Here is a 20,157-nt window from a genome sequence, read left to right on the forward strand (position 1 = left end):
TGCAGATTGCAGCTAGACTCTCCTCTTCCCACCGTCTGTGTGCTGGTTCCCTGCCACTAAAATAGGGTGAGACAGCACAGGAAAAGGAGCTGAAAATGAAAACTCCACAGAGGATGTGACAGGTGTCTGCCCAGGTGGAAAGCAACAGCTGCACTGGATCAGGTGAAATGGCCTTGAAACTAGCTCCTCCCTCTCAATTGCTTGAAAGAGATGGAGGAGAAGATTGTACTCTGTTGCTGCTTGTTCTGGTATGGGGGGAGAAGTTTTGTGCTCTAACATGTTCAATGTATCTGGTGCGAGAAAGGACACGATCATGTTTGCAAACAGATCTGTAAGGTGAGTCAGGTAATGCATATGAGAACCTGTCTTTTTTTATGTTGAACATTGCATTGGTTTCTAGAGCACGTAATGGGGAGGATGGAAATAATTTAGGAAACCTGAATCTAGCTACTAGGCAGGAAGAGAGTCTTTGAATGAACAAAACATGCTTACATTATAGCTTCAGTTTCTTGTTAAATGCTGACCAGATGGTTCTAAGTGCTGGCCTGTAAACCACTTCCCACAACAAAATCCACTGCACACAGGAACATTTGTTTGTGAACATGAGGAATTTACACTCCCTGTGGTGCCCAGCTCCTGAACTGATGGGAAACATCAGCGGTGTGGTATTAAATCTCAGCCATGGCAGCAGTTTACCTGCAGTGCTGCTACCACTGAACCATGAGTGAAGTGATGTGCTCCACCTGGTACCAACAAGGAACAGCCCACTAGTGATATTCACCTCATATACACTTCTATTTTGATTGCCCAACATCTGGAATATTGCCTTATTCCCCATAGCCTGACAAGGAGTTAAATTACTTTACTTTGTAAACAGAGGCAAGGTATTGTATCTGAAGGAAATGCAGAATTCCTGCTTTGGGTCTCAAGGTGAACTTGTATTCCTGGAAGGTGTGTGTTCCATAAATGTTTTTGGAAAGCTTTTCTCAGCTGTAAGGCTGTGGATCTGGGTTACTGTGCAAATCAGTGGCAGACTCAGTGGGTTGCCTTGTGTCTATGGTCTTCCACCTTTGATGATGTATCTATTCCTTTCTGAAAGCATTTAATTTCCCTTTGTTCCCCATACAAGGAGGGATGAAGACGTTTTCAGTTACTGAAGCTTTAACATACAGCTCTAGTGAGAACAGAGCAGGGTTCCAGAATCGCTGCACAAATGTTCCTATTGCAAACAGTCATTTGCTTGCTGGGGTTGCACTTACCAAAGAGCCTGGAGGGGAGAAAGGAGATAAAGGAAGGCAAAATAAGAACTGATTCACTTCTTCCAGTCTGCCTGCACTGGCAGTCTTTGGTTTTGAAGGGAAGTAAAAGGGCAGTGCAGTAATTTTTATTTTAAATTAAGTAAATTAAGTTTTCAATGGTCTATGCTAGTGAATAATGCAAAAGGCTAAAATCCTAATTCTAAGGGAGTAGAAATAAGTGACCTTGTTTGTTTCTCTGAGGAATAAATGTCATTGTGACTTTCAAGAAAACAGAACTACTTTATTGTGAAGACACTTCCCACTTTAGATATATTTCAGCTAGAGCAGATGTAGGATTTTCCTTGATGATACAGGTCTGCATAGCACTGATTGCCCTTGAGTCCTTTTTCAAACAAAGCAGCTAAGAGCATGCTTACAACTTTCAAAGATCTTTCTTCATTGATTTAAAAGTTAAATTTTAATATCTAAGTTAAACTTTAATATCTTCAAAGATCAATTCCATAGGATATATTCATCAAAAAGGGAAAAAAAATCCACCACAACTTTATGGCTGAGAATGAAATATAGTTAGCTTTAATGGTTTTATTTTATTTTGTTTAAAATCTGCAGGCACCTTATAAGTTTGATAATGCTGAAAGGACTGGCTGTTCTTTGCTAGAGCAGAGTTAAACCTCAAAACCAGGCTGGCTTGTGAATGCAACCAAAACACCTTATTTCAGGTCTAATAGGGTTCGTTGCTTGTTTTCGTGTTTCTTTGTGGCCCAAATCTCTTTTGAGATGCAGTCTGAACCTAGTGATAACAGGAGGTTATAAATCTATTTTAATTAAAAGTAGAATCACAATCCCCTAAAGCAAGACAATAAACTATTCTCTTGCACTGAGAATAAGCTGACCAGATTTCTGGATGACAAATCTAGGATATTGTGGAGCAGGTGCAGTGATCCCTTATCAGAGGTTGAAAGAAGTATGTTGTGCTGATGACAGAAAAAGATTTATTATAGCCCTGTGATGTAAGTAAGCACTAATATCTGAGCACAGTATGAATGTTTAGGATATAATTGTATATTTTTAGATTCCAAAATCTAAGGTGAATACTAAGAAACTCCAGTTTTCTGCAGCTGTCTTTCTACAGAGTATTAGAGATGCAGCTCATTTAGAGATCTATTAATATACTTGGTAAATATGTCAAATATCATTACAAGATCCACTTATAGCATTAGGTAATCTGGTGTGTTAAGAGAGTTTGGGCAGTGTCCCTCAAGCTACAATCCCTCCAATTGAACAAGAAAGGATATTGATGCTGCAGATTGTGGCTGTGCCTAGGCATAGTTTTATAGGAATTATCTTTCCTTCGCCAGACCTTTCTGGCATGCATCTGTCAGGTATGTGCAGACCTACTTCCAGCAGAGTCTGGGCAGTTTCTAAGCTTAACCCTGGCTTGTTGAACAGCCAATTATTGGAGTTGTTTTCCTGCTCACCTAGATTTTATTTTTAGAGAAGATTTCCCCCTTCCCAACCTCAAGATTTGTCCCTATCATCCATTGGTTAATACAAAGATACTGCTGTTTTCTGTCTCTTTGTCTAGCCTTTGATAGTCTGAGATACTAAAAAAAAAATGCATATTTTCATTTTTCTGTCAAATGAGTATAGCCAGTATATGAGCAAGCCATGAGAAATTTCTTCCAAACAATGAAAGCAATTTCACAAGTCAAGATATTCAGTAAGCAAAACACCCAGTGATGTGTACAGTTTCATAAATTCTGAAACCAGAACAGGACTGCTTCACGTTGTTATTTTGGAATAGAAAAATAAAAATGGAAGCTCTGTGTGGCAGAACTACAGTCATTCAATAATAACTCTCTTTTCTAGGATAAGATTCTCAACCTTACTGCTGGTGTACAATTTTCAAAGTGGGATTCCTCTCTTCTTTTTTAAATTTCCTCTTCCAGGCTAAAATCAATTAATGAAGAGGAATTATGCTTTATTAGAGAATTGCTGTGGTGCTTGGCAATCTGTGAACTGTTCTCAGTTGAGTTGTTGCAATTTAAACTTTGCAAAATTTATCTTTCGTAATTACATTTGTAGGAAGCTCAAGTTGCTCAGTTTTATGTGTTCCAGTTTGGTTTTTTCTTTTCCCTTTTACAAAAGTGCTTTTCACTACATCCATCTAAATTATTCTATCGCCAGACTCATTTAGACTTTGGTCTGGCCCTTGAACATTTTCCAAATTCAAAGGAAACAGGCCCTCCAGGTTATGTGGGAATAAGCATGATGCCATTGAAGGATTGATTTGAAAATAACTAAAGAAAGAAGATGAGCAAGAAGCTTCCTGTCTGGGTCTTCACATAATTTGCCTCTTGTGATGCTAGATAAAGCACTTTTGTTTTTCATTTTAGTTTTCTCTGCTGTGCTGTGGCTTTATTTTTGTGTCCTCTACTGCTGATGTCTGACTCAATGACGTGATTGGATGTTGTGTTTATGGGTATAGTTTAAAAAACTGTAAGTCTGGAATATTCATTCCAAAAGTTCCAGTAGTCTGGGATGTGGGAAAGCAGAAGACGGAGGGAAAGCTATTGCACTTGTGTGGTAACTGTGCACTGAATTGCCTTCTTCATTATTTTCCAAATGTGACCTTCTGGGGTTAGATTTCCTCATTTTCAGAAAGTAAACCTCTCTGGGGAAGTTCTAAAGCCAAAATCAATCCATTCATTAGTTTTTATTAGATAAAATGTTATGTATATTACACAACATATCATTAGGTAAAATATGGCCTAAACATAAGTTGTAACATAAGTTAATCTAATAGACAAAGTGGGACTCTGTTGATATTGTGGGAACTATCTGTTAGAGTTACTGTCATGCAAATGCCTTATTTCTTGTCACACTTACATATGTATTTTTTTATGCTAGAGCACAAAATATTCTTTAAATCCTTCTAAACTATTGTTTCTTTTGTGTTACGGTGGGTATCAACTTTATTCATAATTTTCTGGCAGTTTCAACTATACTGATCCAATTTTTCAGGCACTTGTGCCCAGTTATCTCCAAGATATCTGAGAGTTTATCCTCTGGAGAACTTGGTGTTTAGGCATATTGGGTAAGTTTTAGATTTAAGTTAGTATCTTAATCAAATGAAGTTCTTCGTGCCAAAATATTTGCAAGGTATGGTTCAGCTGGGTGATTCCTCTAATGTATTCCTCAACGCTGTGTTGGTAGTACACATAAAGGTTAATTTATGGATAGGTCTTTGTAAGATTTCAATTAGTATTTGTGCACTTGGAGAAACAGGTCTTGATTTCCCTTGATATAAAGAGATTCATATCCTCCAGGTGAACACCTTACGTAAGCTTGCTGTTATAATTCTTTTACTGGAACAGCATGAACCATTGCTGTTAATAAGGGGATTAAGTAAATAGGCTACATTGCTTGGGAACAAATTTATCTTACAAAACTTTTCTTAGATTCAAAAATCCAGCTTGCAGCTTGTTTTTGAATTGTTTAAATACATTCTTGTTCAGTGCAATGATTAGATAGGCAGTCATTAAATCTATATTTATTCATTAAATCTATATTTATCTAATTTATTTAACTGAGACCACTGTCACTGAACAAGGTGGTGATAGGTGACAACAGTCCAGTGAGCCATTAAATTCTTGCATTTCCTATGGAGCTAGGGAATATTTACTGATCAACAAATTGTTCCTATTTATAAGGGAAAAGATACAATGTGGGTTTTAGGCACATCAGAATGCTTTTTGCACCTCTTCACATCATCCTGTTTTGTCAAGAACTGATGGTGTTTCTGCTGTTGATAAAATCTCTTTGCAAAGACTCAGTTAGGAATTTAATTTAAAAAGCAGACAAAAGAAAATGTCTTCTCCAGAGGAATATTCTGTGAATTTGTGGTCACAAAACAGAAGCAGAAAGAAAGCAATCAAGCATGGGAAGGCACTAACTCCCGAAATGATTGTTATTCTAAGGCTTTTTCCATACTATCATCTACTCTTGCACAACACTGGTGGGTTTTTTTGTTTGTTTGTTTTTTCCTTTCTCAGGGAAGATGACTGTCACCAAGATAACAAATATTATTCAGGATTTTCCCCCTCCTCCTGTTTGCAAGTGTAAAAATTAGCAAAGGTTCTTGTAACTGGAAAATTCCAGCAAAGCTTTTAAAAATAATTGTCCTGCCTTACTGCTGAAACTCTTCTTCTGACCAAGTCTATATTTAATGTATCATAGAAGCTAACAGTTTAGGGAGAAAATGTTGCAATAGTAAAAACCACTGTACTTTAGTCTGTTACATAAGACTTGATTACAATCAAGATCTTTCCCTTCTGAGAACCAAATACACCTTTCAGATAATTTTGGTAGAAATCCACTAGGCTATGTTCCTTTAGTGCTGCTGAGTAGGAACACATGCCTGCAAAACCACATGAATATAACTGCAGAATCACAGAACAGTATAGATTTGGAGAAAGTCTAATCTAACAACCTGCTTGAACAGAAGTCAACTACAACATGTTGCTCAGAATCTTGTCATTTGCATTTCAAATATCTACAAAGACAGAGCCTCTCTGAGCAAGCTATTCCAGTATCAAAGCTGGTCCTGAACACCTCTAGGGATGGAACATTCACAACATCTCCGGGCAGCCTGTTTCAGCACCTCACCACTCTGTAAAGAACTTTGCCCTAATATTCAATCTAAACCTTCCCTCCTTGTGCTGGGTGAACCTTGTGAGGGCGTGACTACCTTCACAATGAGAGTTTCTCCCTGCTATGGCCCTTATGTTTCTAATAGAATTTCCTATTTTTCAGTTTGTATCTGTTATCTCTTGTCCAATCACTGGACACCACTGAGAAGACTGGCTCCATCTTTACTTTACCTGTCAGGTATTCAGATGCACTGAAAATGTTGGCCCTGAGTATTCTCTTTGGGCTAAACAGCTCCAGCTCTCTCTCTTTTCTGCATATCAGATGCTCCAAGCCCTTAACCATCTTTGTGACCCTTTGCTGTATTTGCTCTAGTATTGTATTGCCTTGTATTGAGAAGTCTAGCACTCCAAATGAGTCTCATCAGCGCTGAACAGAAGGAAATATTCTTCTTGACCATTTAAATACAGCAGATAGTGGCTCCACAGTGACATCAACCTTCAGCATTTTTAAGTGCAACGTGTCAGGCCCCGTGAATATGTATATGTCCAGGTTGTTTAAATGTTCCTTATATGACCTTTCTCTACTTGGTATATCTTCCTTGCTTCAGACTGTTCCACTAGTTTGCAAGGCCTGGGATTCCTGAAGGTGGATCTTGCCAATAGACATAGGAGTGAAAAAAGAAGTGAGTGTCATGGTCATTACTGGGTTTTTGTCACGGTCTCCTTCTAGCAATGGACCCATGATGTTGGATGTACTTGTAGAAGCCTTTAGTGTCTCTTGGGAATTCAGTTCCAGCTGGGCTTTGACTTACCTACCCACATCTCAACGTGATCAGACATTGTCTTTCTGTATTTCTCCCAGATCGTTTGACTGATTCATCTAGTGTACTTCCTTTTCATATCTGAGTTTTGCCAGGAGCTCCTTGTTCAGTTATGTACACTTCTTAGCATTCTGCTTTACTTTCTGTGCAGGTAAAGATATCTTTGAAAAGAAAGGAATATGGGGAATGTAATTTCAGGGGAATAGATTTACTATCTACAGCTTCTTTAATACAATGGGCTATTTATAAGTCATATCTTGGGAGTTTGATTTATGGGAATTGACTGAAAGAATAAATGAACACAGTTTTTATGAGGTGAACTGTTTTCTGCACCTTTGGTATGAGTTTATCTCCTAAAGTTCGTGCATCTTCCAGCAAAGATAAATTAAATCTGGCAATAAACCTTTCATATTCCAGGCTTACAGAGACAAAGCTGATCCTCTTGCCTTCTTGTATTACAGCAATCTTTCTCCAATTTATCCCAAGCTATCTCCAGCATCAAGTACCATCAAATTGTGCCTGGATATTGTTAATAATAAACTCTGAGTCAGCTGTAGAGAGGCAGATTTCAGAATCAATGAAGCTAAGTGGAGTGGGAAAGAGAAAAATAATCCACTCAGCAGCTTTCTGAATTGCAGTCTGACATGTTACTAGAAGTCATAAATTTGTGGAGAGTTGAAAAGCAAAAATGGTGAAATGCCGAAAGCTTAATTGTGAAGCGTGCTTGAACCAATCAGTGTAGTTAGTTAAGAGGCCAAAGTTTACAGAAAAAGCTCAGGTGAAAATTGTGATATATTATTACCAGTTTCACTGTTTTCACCATAAATGTGATATTAAAACATTTACGTAGCACTTAGCCAGTTTCAAAAAAGTGATAGCAGTGTTTCAGCAGGTTGGTTTTTTTTGACCAGCTCAATGACTCTGCAGTTAACATTTACTGAAAATGTTTTTTCCTTTCCCTCATTTTTGAATTATAATTATGGTCCCTGATCCTGGCAGGACTCTTGACTTTCACCAGCTGTCCAGTGTTTATACTGTGTGAAGTTTCATGCAACTGTCCAGATAAAAGAGAGTAAAATTTTGGGTCCTTATCATAAAGTCTAAATGTCTGATCAAGAATTTGCAATGTTTATGGAAGCACTTGCATCATACAGTCTGGTGGCTGCAGAATCTTTGCCCTAGAAATCATTTTGCCCTAACAGACACAGGTTAAAATTCTGTTAATTTCTGCAGAATTTCAGTTTGTTTTAGGAATCCAAAAATGTTTTTAACTTTCTTGTTGAATTTTAGATGATATTCTTTCCAAAAAGCCATATGCATAATGTTTACAGTTTACTGTGACCTTCATATCCTCTTTTAACAATTGAGTTCTTGTTTTTCAATATCACGTGTCCCATTTGAGCCACTGAAAGATACGAGTTATAGAGAATAGAGCAGCCTTTCATTGACTTGACAAGAGCTTCATCAGAGAGGAAATACTTTAAACCTGTTCTGGCGTCGGCGTTAGGAATCCACTTTAAATCTGAACCACAAAAGCTTGCCAGGCACAATGAAATACAGATCCATTTGATTGCTGTGTAAAATGCTGGTTGTCAGTAAATCTGAGAGTTACTCCTAGGCTGTGTGGAGATACATGACTAAAGGCTGTGATCAGAGTGCTGGAGGAGAAGGCTTGAAAGATGTGTGCTTTATTTTTGGCATAATCATCAGTTTGCTTTCTCATGCTAAGCAAGCTGGTTTTGCTACAGTGTTCATATGTAGATCCCCAAAACTGCATTTAAATAACTAAATAAGCAGTCTGATTCAGAGGCATCAATGCCTAAACTTAATAATCTCTTTGACTTGTCAGAGGTGTTATGAGGTGTAATTAATATACATAAAGCACTTCACAGTCTTTTCTTTACCTGTCTACATCTTTATCCAGATTTTTATGCCATGCTGATGAAAGATTCAAAGTTGAAAGTAATTATTGTATGTATGCAGAGATGACTGAGAAGGCCTAATAACATAATTACCCTTATCAATAGATTTTCTTGAGTGCAACTCTTTGTTGTCTTCCTTTGAAGACAGTCATGATTAGAAATGATTCTATTTGCATAATTTCTGAATGAGGCTGTTTTGTGAGGATGTGAGTGATAAAATGTCATTACAGGAGTCTGGAGCAAGTCTGGTGCATTTGCAATTGATTGAGGAAAATCTGTTCTGCAGAAATGGAATCATCTTTCTTTGAAGAAACAAAGCCACAGGTTATTTCAGTTTGGCTCTTCCTCCTTCCCATCCTCATTTCTTTCACCTGTTCAACCAAGGTGACCAAGTGACCATTGAGATCAGCTAAAAACTTCTGACTGAAGGTCAGCAAAAAGCTGAGGATTCTATTGGGTTATCTCAGGCCAGGAAACAAGCCTATTCTATTATTCTGTATGACACCATGTGGTATGGGATGTCCTTTGGACAGTTTAGGTTCTGCCCTCTCCTACCTCCTGGAGCCCCCTCAGCTCCCCTCATTGGCAGGACAGTATGAGAAGCTGAAAAGTGCTTGGCTTTGTGCAGCATTGCTGATCAACAACTGAGACATCGATGTGTTATCAATATTATTCTTATTCCAAATCTAAAACAGAACTAAAATCAGGCATTATGAAGAAAATTAATTTCATCTCAACAGAAACCACAGCATGAGTGAAGAAAGCCATAGATAAAGCCACTGTCTAGTGCACTTCTAGAAGAGGCTACGGCTTAGCCCAGCTCCTGAGGGCTGTAGTTGGTCATAGGCCAGGGTGCATAACCCAGTTCTGTGCAAAGGCTGAACAAAAAGTAATTGCTACATGCTTTAGTTTGCAACTGAGTTCATGGAGCCTATCTCCTAGCTCTTCTTTAAAAACAAACAAAAAAAAAGTCCAAATGACTTAGATCTGCCCCACCATGCAGAAATAACTTATAGTATGTTATTAATGTTTCAGAGGAGGAAACTAAGATAAATATTTGACTTCACAGCAATTAAAAGATGAACAAGGCTGCTCATGAATATAAAAAGAAAACAATTCCCATGCACATAGCTAATGACTGGAGTTACAAGCCAGGACACAGTTCCTATTAAGTAGAAGGGGGAGGGTACTAAAACAGCCTGAGTGTATCCCTTTGCTTCCTTGGACAGGACTTCATGTCCTGATCAAGGAAAATTTTTTGATAAAAAGCCTGCCTTTCCAACTCACATATTCTGTCTAGCTATCGTAAGAAAAGAGCAATAGCCAAGCACTTACTGGACCTCAGAGAACTTCAAAGTTGAGAAAAATAGCTTAATTTTCTGCAAATGCAGGAAAAGCTTACTCTGTATTGAGCTGCAGTAAACAATACTGAACATCAAACAAACAATAAATGTGACCTCCAGAAACATTTTTCCTTCTTAGATCATTGGAAGTACTTCTAGTTGAAGTGCTAAACATTGCACATACGCTTACTTTCCCTCAGTAGGCATAGCACATTTCTGATTTATTTATCTAGTACTTCTCTCATGCAAAATTTGTACGGAAACTGGTCAGGTTTGGAGTCTGTTTCCTGGATTCTTCCATGTTATTTTTGAAATAAATCACAAAACCTGTAGTGTGTTAATAGTCTGAAAAACATATTTCTTCCCCCAGAAGAACAATGAAGCTATTATGTTTCAAAATCAGTCTCTTTTCTATTTGTTCAAATACTGTTAGGAACATTTCCAGGTACTGAAACATGCCTGTCCATACTGGGAAATTGTTAGAACACTACTGTGTGCAGTTTTGATCTCAGGCAGCTGCCACCCTTCCAAACTATTTTGGATGCAATTGAGATAGCATGGACCAGAATCCATTGCCAAAGGCAATTTGGCCACTTCACCCCAAGTAGAAAAGTTATTTAGCAGTTAGTATGTGAACTGTTTCATGTCAGTAAGTGTGAGGTAAAGACAAGAAAACATTTAATGTATGGGTCTAAAAGTAACCTCACATCCCTAGCTATGCTATGGCTTGATTTTTTTGATAGGATTCAGCAGCCTGGGAACTAAGATAGTGTCCTAGGAAGAAGGTAGCATGCATCTGAATCACTCTGTAAAGTGAATCACTCTCTAAAGTTAATGCAACGAATGTGATTCCTCGTCACATAGTCTATTCAAAAACTACCCACTGACTAGTGTGGGCTTTATATTATATACCAGTATCTAAAGCTTTTTTGCTTCGTTTTAGTGCAGTGAAGCCAACTTGTACTCTAATGTTGTATATTCATCTCAAAATTTAAGCAGTGTAACAGAGTCTCTAGGTTTTTCAAAATGAATATTTTGTATTTTTCTATCATTGGAACATCACAGATTATTCTTTCTGTGCTACTTGGCACTGATAAAGCTGCAGCTGGGTTTACAGATTTAAATTAGAGCCATGTAAAGTACAGACCTTAAATTTTTGCAAGGTAACATTGTGTACAAGACATTAGCATTACAACAAACTTCTGGAAAAGGTGTCAGCATCCCATTTACTCCACCCACAGATGCCATGTATGTCCTGAAAGGTGGAATGGACTACCAGTCTCTCTTAAACCTGTTGTTTGGGCAAAATAACACCCCTCTCCAAAAGAAGTGCATGTTCACATATCAGATTCATCCCCACTGCTTTCCTGTTCTCTCTCAAAAATAAAATAAATAAATAATATATATATAAAACTTGATATTTGTTCCGTACTCTACTAATTAGTAGCAAATTTGATGTTATCTGTGAAAAGTCTGTAAAACCTTGTCACCTTGAAGGGCTTGAAGGCTGCCTTCTTTTGTGACTTGGGGTGGAAACCAGGTGTCAGACATTTTCTAGCTCCCAGCCCTTGTCTAGTTTCACCAAAGCCTAGTGCATGAGGAATTAAATGATCAGAGTGCCTCCTTAAGGAAAGCCAAGTGATCAAGGCTAGTAAAGAGAAGATGGCAAATAAACTGCTTCTAATAAAACCCACAGTAAAATACTATGGCAACATTGGAAAGTAATGTCTTTGCTTACTTTTTGTCCCCCAAACCTGCAATTTTCACCTCGTTAACATTCAATATGACTAACTACTCTCTCCAACAAACCTCCTAACATAATGACAATAGAGCAGATGCTTTATTTTTCTACAGTTCCTCTCTATTCTCATACAACAGAGTGCGATTTGTTAATGATGTGTTTTTTAGTAGTAGTCTTAGTCTGCCCAAACTAGGCAGGAAGCCATGTAGCAAATTACAGCAAATTCCTTAATCTTCGTGGTCTCTGTCTTAGTTGGGGCTCTCAGGAGCATAGGCTGTTATGATGTGGGAGTATATGTTCAGCTGTGTGGATGACTCCACTGCTTCTTGCATACCTGGTGAAAAGGTAAAATTACTGGCTTGCTGAAAGGAAGTAGTGCAGGATTTCTTGACAAACGACAAGTGGATTAGTTCTGTTTATCAGTATTGGGGTTTTTTTTTTCCTTACATTATGCAAAATAGAAAAAGATACTATTCATGAAAAGGGTTCATAGTCATAAATCTCATTAAGAGTGAGTGACAGCAGGCTGCTGTGAACTGAAAGAGCATAGTTCTGCTTTCAGCACGCTTTCCATTAAAAAAAATGACATGCAAGATATGGGAAGAATCACAGTGTAAACTATGGGGAATATACTTGATGTAAAAGTACACCAGAGATAAGATAAATCTTGATTCTGGGAATAAAATGGACATGTGCAAATGGAGGATAGACTTTTGCAGGCTTCTCGGGTATTTACAGTCTCCAAAGTGCCTAGATGCTTTTATCAACTTCTACAGAAGTAGGATGTTACTGTATAGAACTGAGCTGTTGGTGAATAACCACACTAGGACTGTGTTGGAAATGATGTGTCCTGTCAGTATTGAAGAGGCTGAAGTTACTAACCAGAGAAGTGCCATGGATACCTGATCAGACCTTAGGCGAGGTCCAGCTCTCGAGACAGAGTTGTGTGGACTTCTGTGGGGAAGGAAACATGCAGTTTACTTGCCAAGCCACAACGCTAGCTTTATAACAGGCCTGTGTTTAAAACCTGTGACAGTTGGAAGTGGGAAAACAGCCAAAATTTAACAGCTTTTGCTGCCTGCTGCCAGCTTCTAGGCATGAGAACTGGTCTCTGTATCAGCTCTGCAATGCCGTGGCCTTTGGTGGCCATACTGCATGTACAGCTGTGACTGTCTTTGTAAAGAGGTATGACATGCAGAGGCTGTGATGTGGTTTTGGTGTGTGTATGGTAGTGTGCAGGCCTTGGTACTTTCCCAACATTGCTTGCTTCCAAGCAATGAGCTTGGAAGCTCCTGGTTAGAGGGAGGAAAAGTTTGAATGCTGAGTGATTTAAGTCCACCTGCAATTCTCCTTGAGCCAAGGTACTTATGCATTCTGTGTATGGTTACCAGGCTCCCTGCCTACATGTTAATAGGAGTTCTTGTTCCAGGGCATAGTTGCTGCTAAAGGAGTTGGCCTTGGAAATGTCCAAGTGATACAGAAAAAAAATATTCATATCTCCTGAGTGCACAGGATCTTGTCCAGAGGTTGCTGGCTTGGTGAGGAGATGAATCCTACAAGGCAAACCAAGCAATGATTTTTCTGAGAATAGAACTATCCAAGCTGTTGCCCTTCTCTGAATTCAGTCTGGTGCTAGATCGGACTGCTGAGCTTACTACTGGGGCAATAGAGAAATGTGAGTGAGTAGGAACACCTGTGAGCTGCCCAGGAGCATCTAGAGGCTTGGAAGGCTAATGTATGAGGACTTCAACTTTGAGAAAGAAGTACAAAGCTGGATGGGCACATTCCTTGATCCTACAGTTACAAGTGGAACAAACTGGAAAGGAAGGGGCTTCTTTTCTTCCCTCAGTATCTCTCCTAGATTCAGTGCTTCCCTCTCTTAGTCTGTGTTTCAGTGACAAAGTCAAATGTTCCAAGTTCAGTGGAATGGAAATTTCTGCAATGGGTTCAGGATTAATTTGTCTGAGATCATTTTTTTTTTCTAAATGTAATAGATCTTCTGTTCATGAACAGAATGGAATGGAATAGAATATTGGGTTAATATATTCAGTTAGGAAAGGAACATTTGCACAGGCATGTTCTCTTTCTTTGGAGCCCAGAAACAAATTATGATTTCATTTGGGGTTTCTTTTTCCTTTTTTGGTCTCTTTTAATTTGTGTCAACAAAATATCTGTTATATGTTATATGAAAATATCATATCATCTATGTTAAAATCTGAGTGTTGCTGAGAGCTTTGTTCACACCAGTAATATTTATTTTCAAAATGGGTGAATTGAGGTACAAAGACATTGCATTAACTAGTCCAAAGTATAAATACTGAATAGGTGTCTACTGATTTTCATGTTTTATTCCTTGATGCTTCCCTCCTTCATTTAAAATGAATCAAATGGCAATGGACTGACTTTTGTTAAAAGTGCAAATCTCTATGCATGGTATTTCTCTGTAACAGAACAAAGAAAAGAGGATTAATTTATATGAATCCATATCTGCTTCTGATAAGTGATAGGATGGGGTATAAAGCTGAATAGTTCAGGTAATTTGTATCAAGATTATGGTGGAACCAGAAAACTAGCTAAAAAACTGATAAATCGTGTTGGATTTACATTATTCTATTGAAATTTAAAAAAAAAAAAACAAACAACTTTTTTCCCTCCACACTCATTTTCTTCTTCCTTTAAATCAACCGATTCCTTTCTTTTCCTAAAGGTTGTCAGTCATTTTTGTTTCATACCTTCAGATGTTCACTGGCATGGTAGAAGATGACAGAGCAGTAACTCACATAATTCAATAATCTTACAGAGGATTTTTTTTTCTTAAATAAAATGTAGTGAGACCCTGAACAAATCAGAATGCTGGGCAGTGCTACAGAGGAATAACCAGACAATACTGTACAGGAGAGAGAGGAATTACTTGTAGAGAAAGCAGGGATGGCTGGACTGGCTGACCTTGGATGTCTTTTCCAACCTTGTTGATCTGTGATCTGGAAATTTTATTGATCTCAGTATCTCATTATGTGAGTTGAGCCTTGGAAACCGAACAGTCTGTCTGAACACTGAAGAAGCTTTCTAAGCCTTAGGGCTTACATTCTCACAAAACAAACAGAAGAAACTTTTACATTGCCAAATCATGCAGACACAGCAAAGTTTGCACTGCTATGGAAACAAAGCTAAAGATGGGTTGTGTGCTTGAAAAGCTTGCAAGTGGCTGTGAAAAGGTTGAAAGAATGACACCTTTTTGGTGTGTCTTGAAAGACACGCTGTAACACAAGCATCTTGAATTAGAAGTTTTTTTATTTAATTTTTCACTCAGGCAAGATACTTTCACTTCTATTCTTACAAGTCTGATATCAGATGTTACCAGCATACATATATGATCCATACAGGTAGAGAGAAGTCTGTCAGTACAGAATCACACTTCTATCAAATGTTTTAAGAGAAACAAAGTCCCTTCCATGCCAATCTAATAAAATAACTTCTTAGGATAGAATATAGAAAATGTAGTATGATCTATTAATCTAGTTATTCATAGAAGAGTTTAAAAATCTAGTACCTAGTGTTCAAACAAAACATACTTTATACATTTGGCTAAGCTGAAATATCATACCTTGCCAAATAAAAAACTGCTTTCTAACCATAGTTTCCCTAGCAGCTCTGCAGGTATGTAAGGCATGCGGTTCATTTCCTGCCAAGGCTGAGAAAAATGGGTAGGTCTGAGACAATATTGCTAGTGTGCTCAGAAAAGGTCTAGTGCTGTAGCTGACAGTGTTATATGCATCTTGACTCCTGGTCTCCTTGAAAACGTCCCAGGTACGACTTTGTGGCTGACTCCATTTTAGCTGTCAATATCTTCAGAGGACTCAATGGAAGATTGGATGGGACTTTCCAGAGCGTTACAGTCATCAGTAAGGAATGCCAAGTCCTGGAGAAACAAGAGAGATGGCTGATGTTATAAGAAGGAAGACAGAGGATAGTGCAAATGTGAGTAAGTCAGGCCTTGATTCACTTCTGCTGAAGTCAGGAGGAAGGGTAAAGATAGAGGGATCTGAACGCTGTGTCGCTGTTGATGCATCCTGACTCACCCTTCTGCAGTAGGAGATCATAATGGTGTACAGGCTCCGGGCTTTTTCCTTCAGCTCACTCACTTCCAGCACTCTCTCACATCTGGGGTAGGCCACAAAGTCACGGAGTTTTGTCAGCACACAGTAATTCTGCAAAGAGTGCAAAAGAAGCATTTGTAACAGTGCACAAATGCAGATTTATGTCCCTCTCCACCACTTAACAAAATTCTTATTGCCTCTGTGGGAGCCCTGAATTCCTACCTCTGTGTCTATGTGATTTATGTAACCTTTAGTGTGGGAAATTAACCTTCAATATGTCATAACAAAGGCGTTTGGTCCAAATAAGTGCTCAGAAAATTTTGCAGGCGCAGTCCTGGTTTGCCAGCTTCCCACATGCTTTGGGAGCTGGCAGTGCCAAAATAGTAAAACCTGTTCTTGTAGTTGGTGGAGCAACGTAAAAAAAGAAAGGTGCACTGTTTCTCTTTTAAGAAAGTGCCTCGTTTTACTGATGAACAAGATAATCAAGGATTTATGACAAAATTCCTCCGTTCCCATACAAAAGGCAATAACTTTTTCTGGGTCATTTTTTCTCACAACTTGCATTACTAAAATAAAGCATGGAAAACATTAATTTCACAGCATCCTAGTACAGCAAATAAATAAATATTCCAGCTCTTGTTATAAATCAAGGAAAACTGATGCACTGGGATCACGCTGCTCAGTCTTTGCAGTGAGGAAAGATGCTAGCAGCTGTGGAGTTAGGATCTGACGGGATTTGACTTGCAATGCCTGACAGTGTAAATGCTTCTAGCAGAATGTGTCAGGCATTTTTCGTTGATTGAATTTTTTTTTTTTTTTTTTACTTGTTAGTTGTTCAGGGGGACACTGAGAACAGCAGCAAAGTATGTCAGATATCCCAAATATCACATACATGCACAGGAGACTATTTCATCTTCGCTGGGAGATGACTTCTGTGGTCTTTTCTCTGTATTCCATAACCTCAAGGATATTTTTGCTTTCTGGTTTCAACAAATGGTTATTTAAAACAGGAAAAGCCAACAAGATATCCCTCCACTTCTGTTAGTTAAAACTTCAGTGCCAGAAGCCACACATGATAAAAAATGAAGTTTATTGAATAAAGAAATTGTTTTGCTTTTTTTAAAAAAAAAGAAAAACAAAAAAAAAACAACTACTATTCAAAGCTTTGCTGTGCATATTTAGCTTCTGTCACAATAAACAATGTAGAAATGGCAGTCACTTCCAAACAAAATCTTAGAAGCTCCATAGGGATTTTAATAAGATTCAAAGTGAGATTTATTTTTTTTTCAGTCACTCATCTTTCTAGTTAATTACACTTTAAAAAAATAATTTCAAACAGCTCTTCTGGTGTTAATAATCTTAAGAGTTATGCTCTCTTCTCAGTGGCTGCTTCTCCTGTGCAGAAGGAAGAAGGCAGTGCGAAAACTTACGTGGATGTCCAAGTACAGCCTGGGCAGCGTCTCTACACATGAGTCCTGCAGAAAAGAAGAAAGATTAGAAGCAATTTTATTTTGAGAGTTACCTGTGTCAAAAGCAAGCAACCTGCAATGTCTTTGTAGGAGATTTTAGACTGACTCACCTTAGCCTTGGAAGTCTGCAGCTCCTTGAAGGACTCGGTGATTTCTTTGCTCAGAGATAACACCCTGGAGTAGCAAGTTGGAGGGGCTGCTCTGGCTAGCAGGGCTGCAGAGAGCAGAGCAAGCAGGCTCAGCAGCATCTTCGTCCTAGGGAGCTTGTCCAGGGGAGGAGGCAAGGAGGAAAAAATTCTTGTCAATGGCTGGGCAGCTCCTGCTAAGCATCAGTGGGTGAATTTGACAAGTCAACCCCCAGTTAAATAGTCGTCTGCATCAATGAGAGGAAAAAAAAGTCTGGGGGTGGTCCGAGGAGCAGCTTATTGCTGGTTTAAAATTCCTACCAACCTATGAGGCGGGGCTGCTAGCACTTCCCCTGGAGCAGGGAAAAGAGGGAACAAGGATAACAAAAACAAGCACTGCTGGCATGCTGCATTCCAGAAAGAAAACCACTGAGTGAGCATCTCAAGCAAGAGAAATAAGTGGAAGAAACAGTACAGGGTTATCAAAGGACAAGAGGCCGTGATCTTATGTATGTTTTGGCATACAAGCCTCTTTTTTGTGAAAGTAATTTACAGCTGCAGGACTGCATATGGTACATGTGGAGAGGCATCCTCCGAGTGCTGTTGTCTTATGCTGACAGCATTGATCAGACTTGCTTATCATCCTTAGCAGGCCTCAAAGGTTACTGCTATAAGGGAGACCTCTGATTGTGTATCATTTCCTCTTTTCAACCTATGCAGATGCTCTCTATTTCTAAATCAAAGCCAATAGTGCTTGCAATGGCTACCAGAGGAGTGCTGTATATTTACACATTTGTGATCTCAAATAGAATTAATGCATCTCTATATGGCTGTCATAAATGTATAAACACCATTTTGCTTTCTGTGTTAGATTTATGAGGCTCTGTTCCTTTATTAGATTCCAGATGGAGCTGAGACATCCAGATGCTGGGAAGCAGGCATGGGGCTGAACATATGTTGTTAGATGTTAATTGTCCTATAAAATGGAAGTGCTTTTCACTGAAGGACTGCTTATTTCACGAGTTACCCTCCCACCCCCCAAAAGAATCAGTACAACCCACCACCTTTCAAATTGAGGTTCTAGCTTGGTATTGACCAAAATAGGAAAGTATCTGATGGAGGGCACAATCCCCCAGCATTGAAATACACTGATAATTCTCACTTGAAGATGAGAGAAGGAAAAATAACAAAGTATCTGTAAAGTAAAGGAGCTTCCTATCAGTCACTTTGGAAAGAAAACCAGTCTTGGGAAAAAGAATTCTGAATTTTGTAGAAGATTCTGACTTGAATCTACCCAAATACCTGAAAGAAACAAGGAAACAGATCTGCTTTGTACTGTCTTGTTGCATTTCTTTGCTTTTTCAAAGAATGATTTGTTTAGTAAAATCATGTGCTCCTGAATGGTAATGTGATAAACACCCTGTGAGGAAAGAAAAATTTCAACTGTTGGGAGTCCCAACAGTGAGAATTTTTAGGGCTGCCTTTGGAAAATGGGCTGTTGGGTTTTATTTTTAGATTTTTATTTTAGGAAATTGAGTTGTTTAGGAAAGGGAATGAAGAGCCAAGGTGAAGCTGGAAAACCTTCTACCTTTGAAAATAGGATGGCACACAGCAGTTGGATTGTAGTCCTAAATAAAACTATGCACATGCATATCCAAGGAAAGGATTCTTTTTTGTGTGAGCCTTTCCAGTAAAGAAACAGACTCTTAATAATCATCTCCTTACTGTAAACAGTAGCTGAGAGTGGCAGTGAAATATTATCCTTCTATCATATTCTTGTTTGGCAAGCTGCTAAAATGTAGCTGCTCTGACTGAAGAGCAGATTTCTTAACAGTGTAAATATTCTCTCCATTACAGGATATAAGCAATACAACTACTGCTAAGGATGTCTCTGATATTAAGTATTTGCTTTGCATTTATTTATTTAGAGTGAGCATTATTGTCTTTCATGATATTTTACCTATATTAAGATTGGTGGTGTAAAGTAAATCGAGTAAAATGTTGTGGATCATGCTCTAAAAGAAAGCTGTTCTGAGTGCCTGTCACAAGTGGCACCAGTAAAATATCTCACCATGTCCTGTGTCTGTGCCAGATCAAGGCAGCTGAAAACTATTTAAAGTCCCTCTTTTTAGGATGGGCTAGTGTAAAGGGTTCCCTCAGTGATTTGAAATTACATTATAAACTGTGCTGTACTTTGGCTGCGTAGGTGGAGAGAGGCAAGTGTGTAGCATCCTATGGCCCAATACACAGCCCCGTTTCCCAAGCTGGGTTGCAAGCCTCATGTTACAGGAGCCTTACCTGGAGGTCACATCCATGACCACCTCACATTTCTTTCTCAGTTCTGAAGATGACCTAGTTCTGATGTAGCAACAAATGGAATGGGGATGAAAGGTCTGTCACTTACCTCTCAAGCCTTGGCAATTGAAGTCTACCTAGGCCCACACCTACCTGCAAATATTCTTGTCTTGAGTGGTGAGTTTTACTGAGCCCCATGTACTTGTAGAGATGCTTTGCCACCAACAGACAAGGAAATGATCCACCTATCGAGGCTTCTTGCAGAACAAGAAAATGCAACGATTCACTGAGCTACCAAGATCTTGTCTCAATAACCAAGGCAAAAGCTGGATCCAGGCCTTGCCAAAGCATTTAACCAACCAACCAAATAAATAAAAGACTCTGCATTGTGAAGGGGTAAAATTGCTGGATTAATTTGCCCTGAAATTTTTGC

General features: G+C 38.7%; 1 protein-coding gene and 1 long non-coding RNA gene across 2 annotated transcripts; one reads left to right on the forward strand and one right to left on the reverse strand.

Annotated features, from left to right (window-relative positions):
* The first annotated feature begins 245 nt into the window (after positions 1-245).
* Positions 246-17,309, forward strand: LOC149918288 (uncharacterized). Its single transcript, XR_016466522.1, has 3 exons — positions 246-336; positions 15,546-15,716; positions 17,219-17,309. It is a non-coding gene; the product is annotated as an uncharacterized LOC149918288 (long non-coding RNA).
* On the reverse strand, positions 15,050-18,740 carry CYTL1 (cytokine like 1). The gene is made up of 4 exons (XM_031588730.2): positions 17,415-18,740; positions 17,266-17,310; positions 15,818-15,946; positions 15,050-15,657 (listed from the first exon to the last, which is right to left on the reverse strand). The coding sequence occupies exons 1-4, from the start codon at positions 17,550-17,552 to the stop codon at positions 15,571-15,573; spliced, it is 399 nt and encodes a 132-aa protein (XP_031444590.2). The 5' UTR covers positions 17,553-18,740; the 3' UTR covers positions 15,050-15,570.
* Between the last annotated feature and the right edge of the window lie 1,417 nt (positions 18,741-20,157).

Source organism: Phasianus colchicus, chromosome 4, assembly GCF_987193195.1.
Source record: "Phasianus colchicus chromosome 4, bPhaCol1.hap1.1, whole genome shotgun sequence".
Classification (NCBI taxonomy): domain Eukaryota; kingdom Metazoa; phylum Chordata; class Aves; order Galliformes; family Phasianidae; genus Phasianus; species Phasianus colchicus.

What these genes read in the sequence shown, in the direction of transcription:
- CYTL1 (XM_031588730.2), bottom strand. Translation starts at nt 17,552, where the DNA reads ATGCTGCTGAGCCTGCTTGCTCTGCTCTCTGCAGCCCTGCTAGCCAGA. An exon ending in GGCTGTACTTGGACATCCAC is followed by an intron (nt 15,947 to 17,265) that starts GTAAGTTTTCGC and finishes CACTCTTTGCAG; the next exon opens with AATTACTGTGTGCTGACAAA. An exon ending in TGATCTCCTACTGCAGAAGG is followed by an intron (nt 15,658 to 15,817) that starts GTGAGTCAGGAT and finishes TTGTTTCTCCAG; the next exon opens with GACTTGGCATTCCTTACTGA.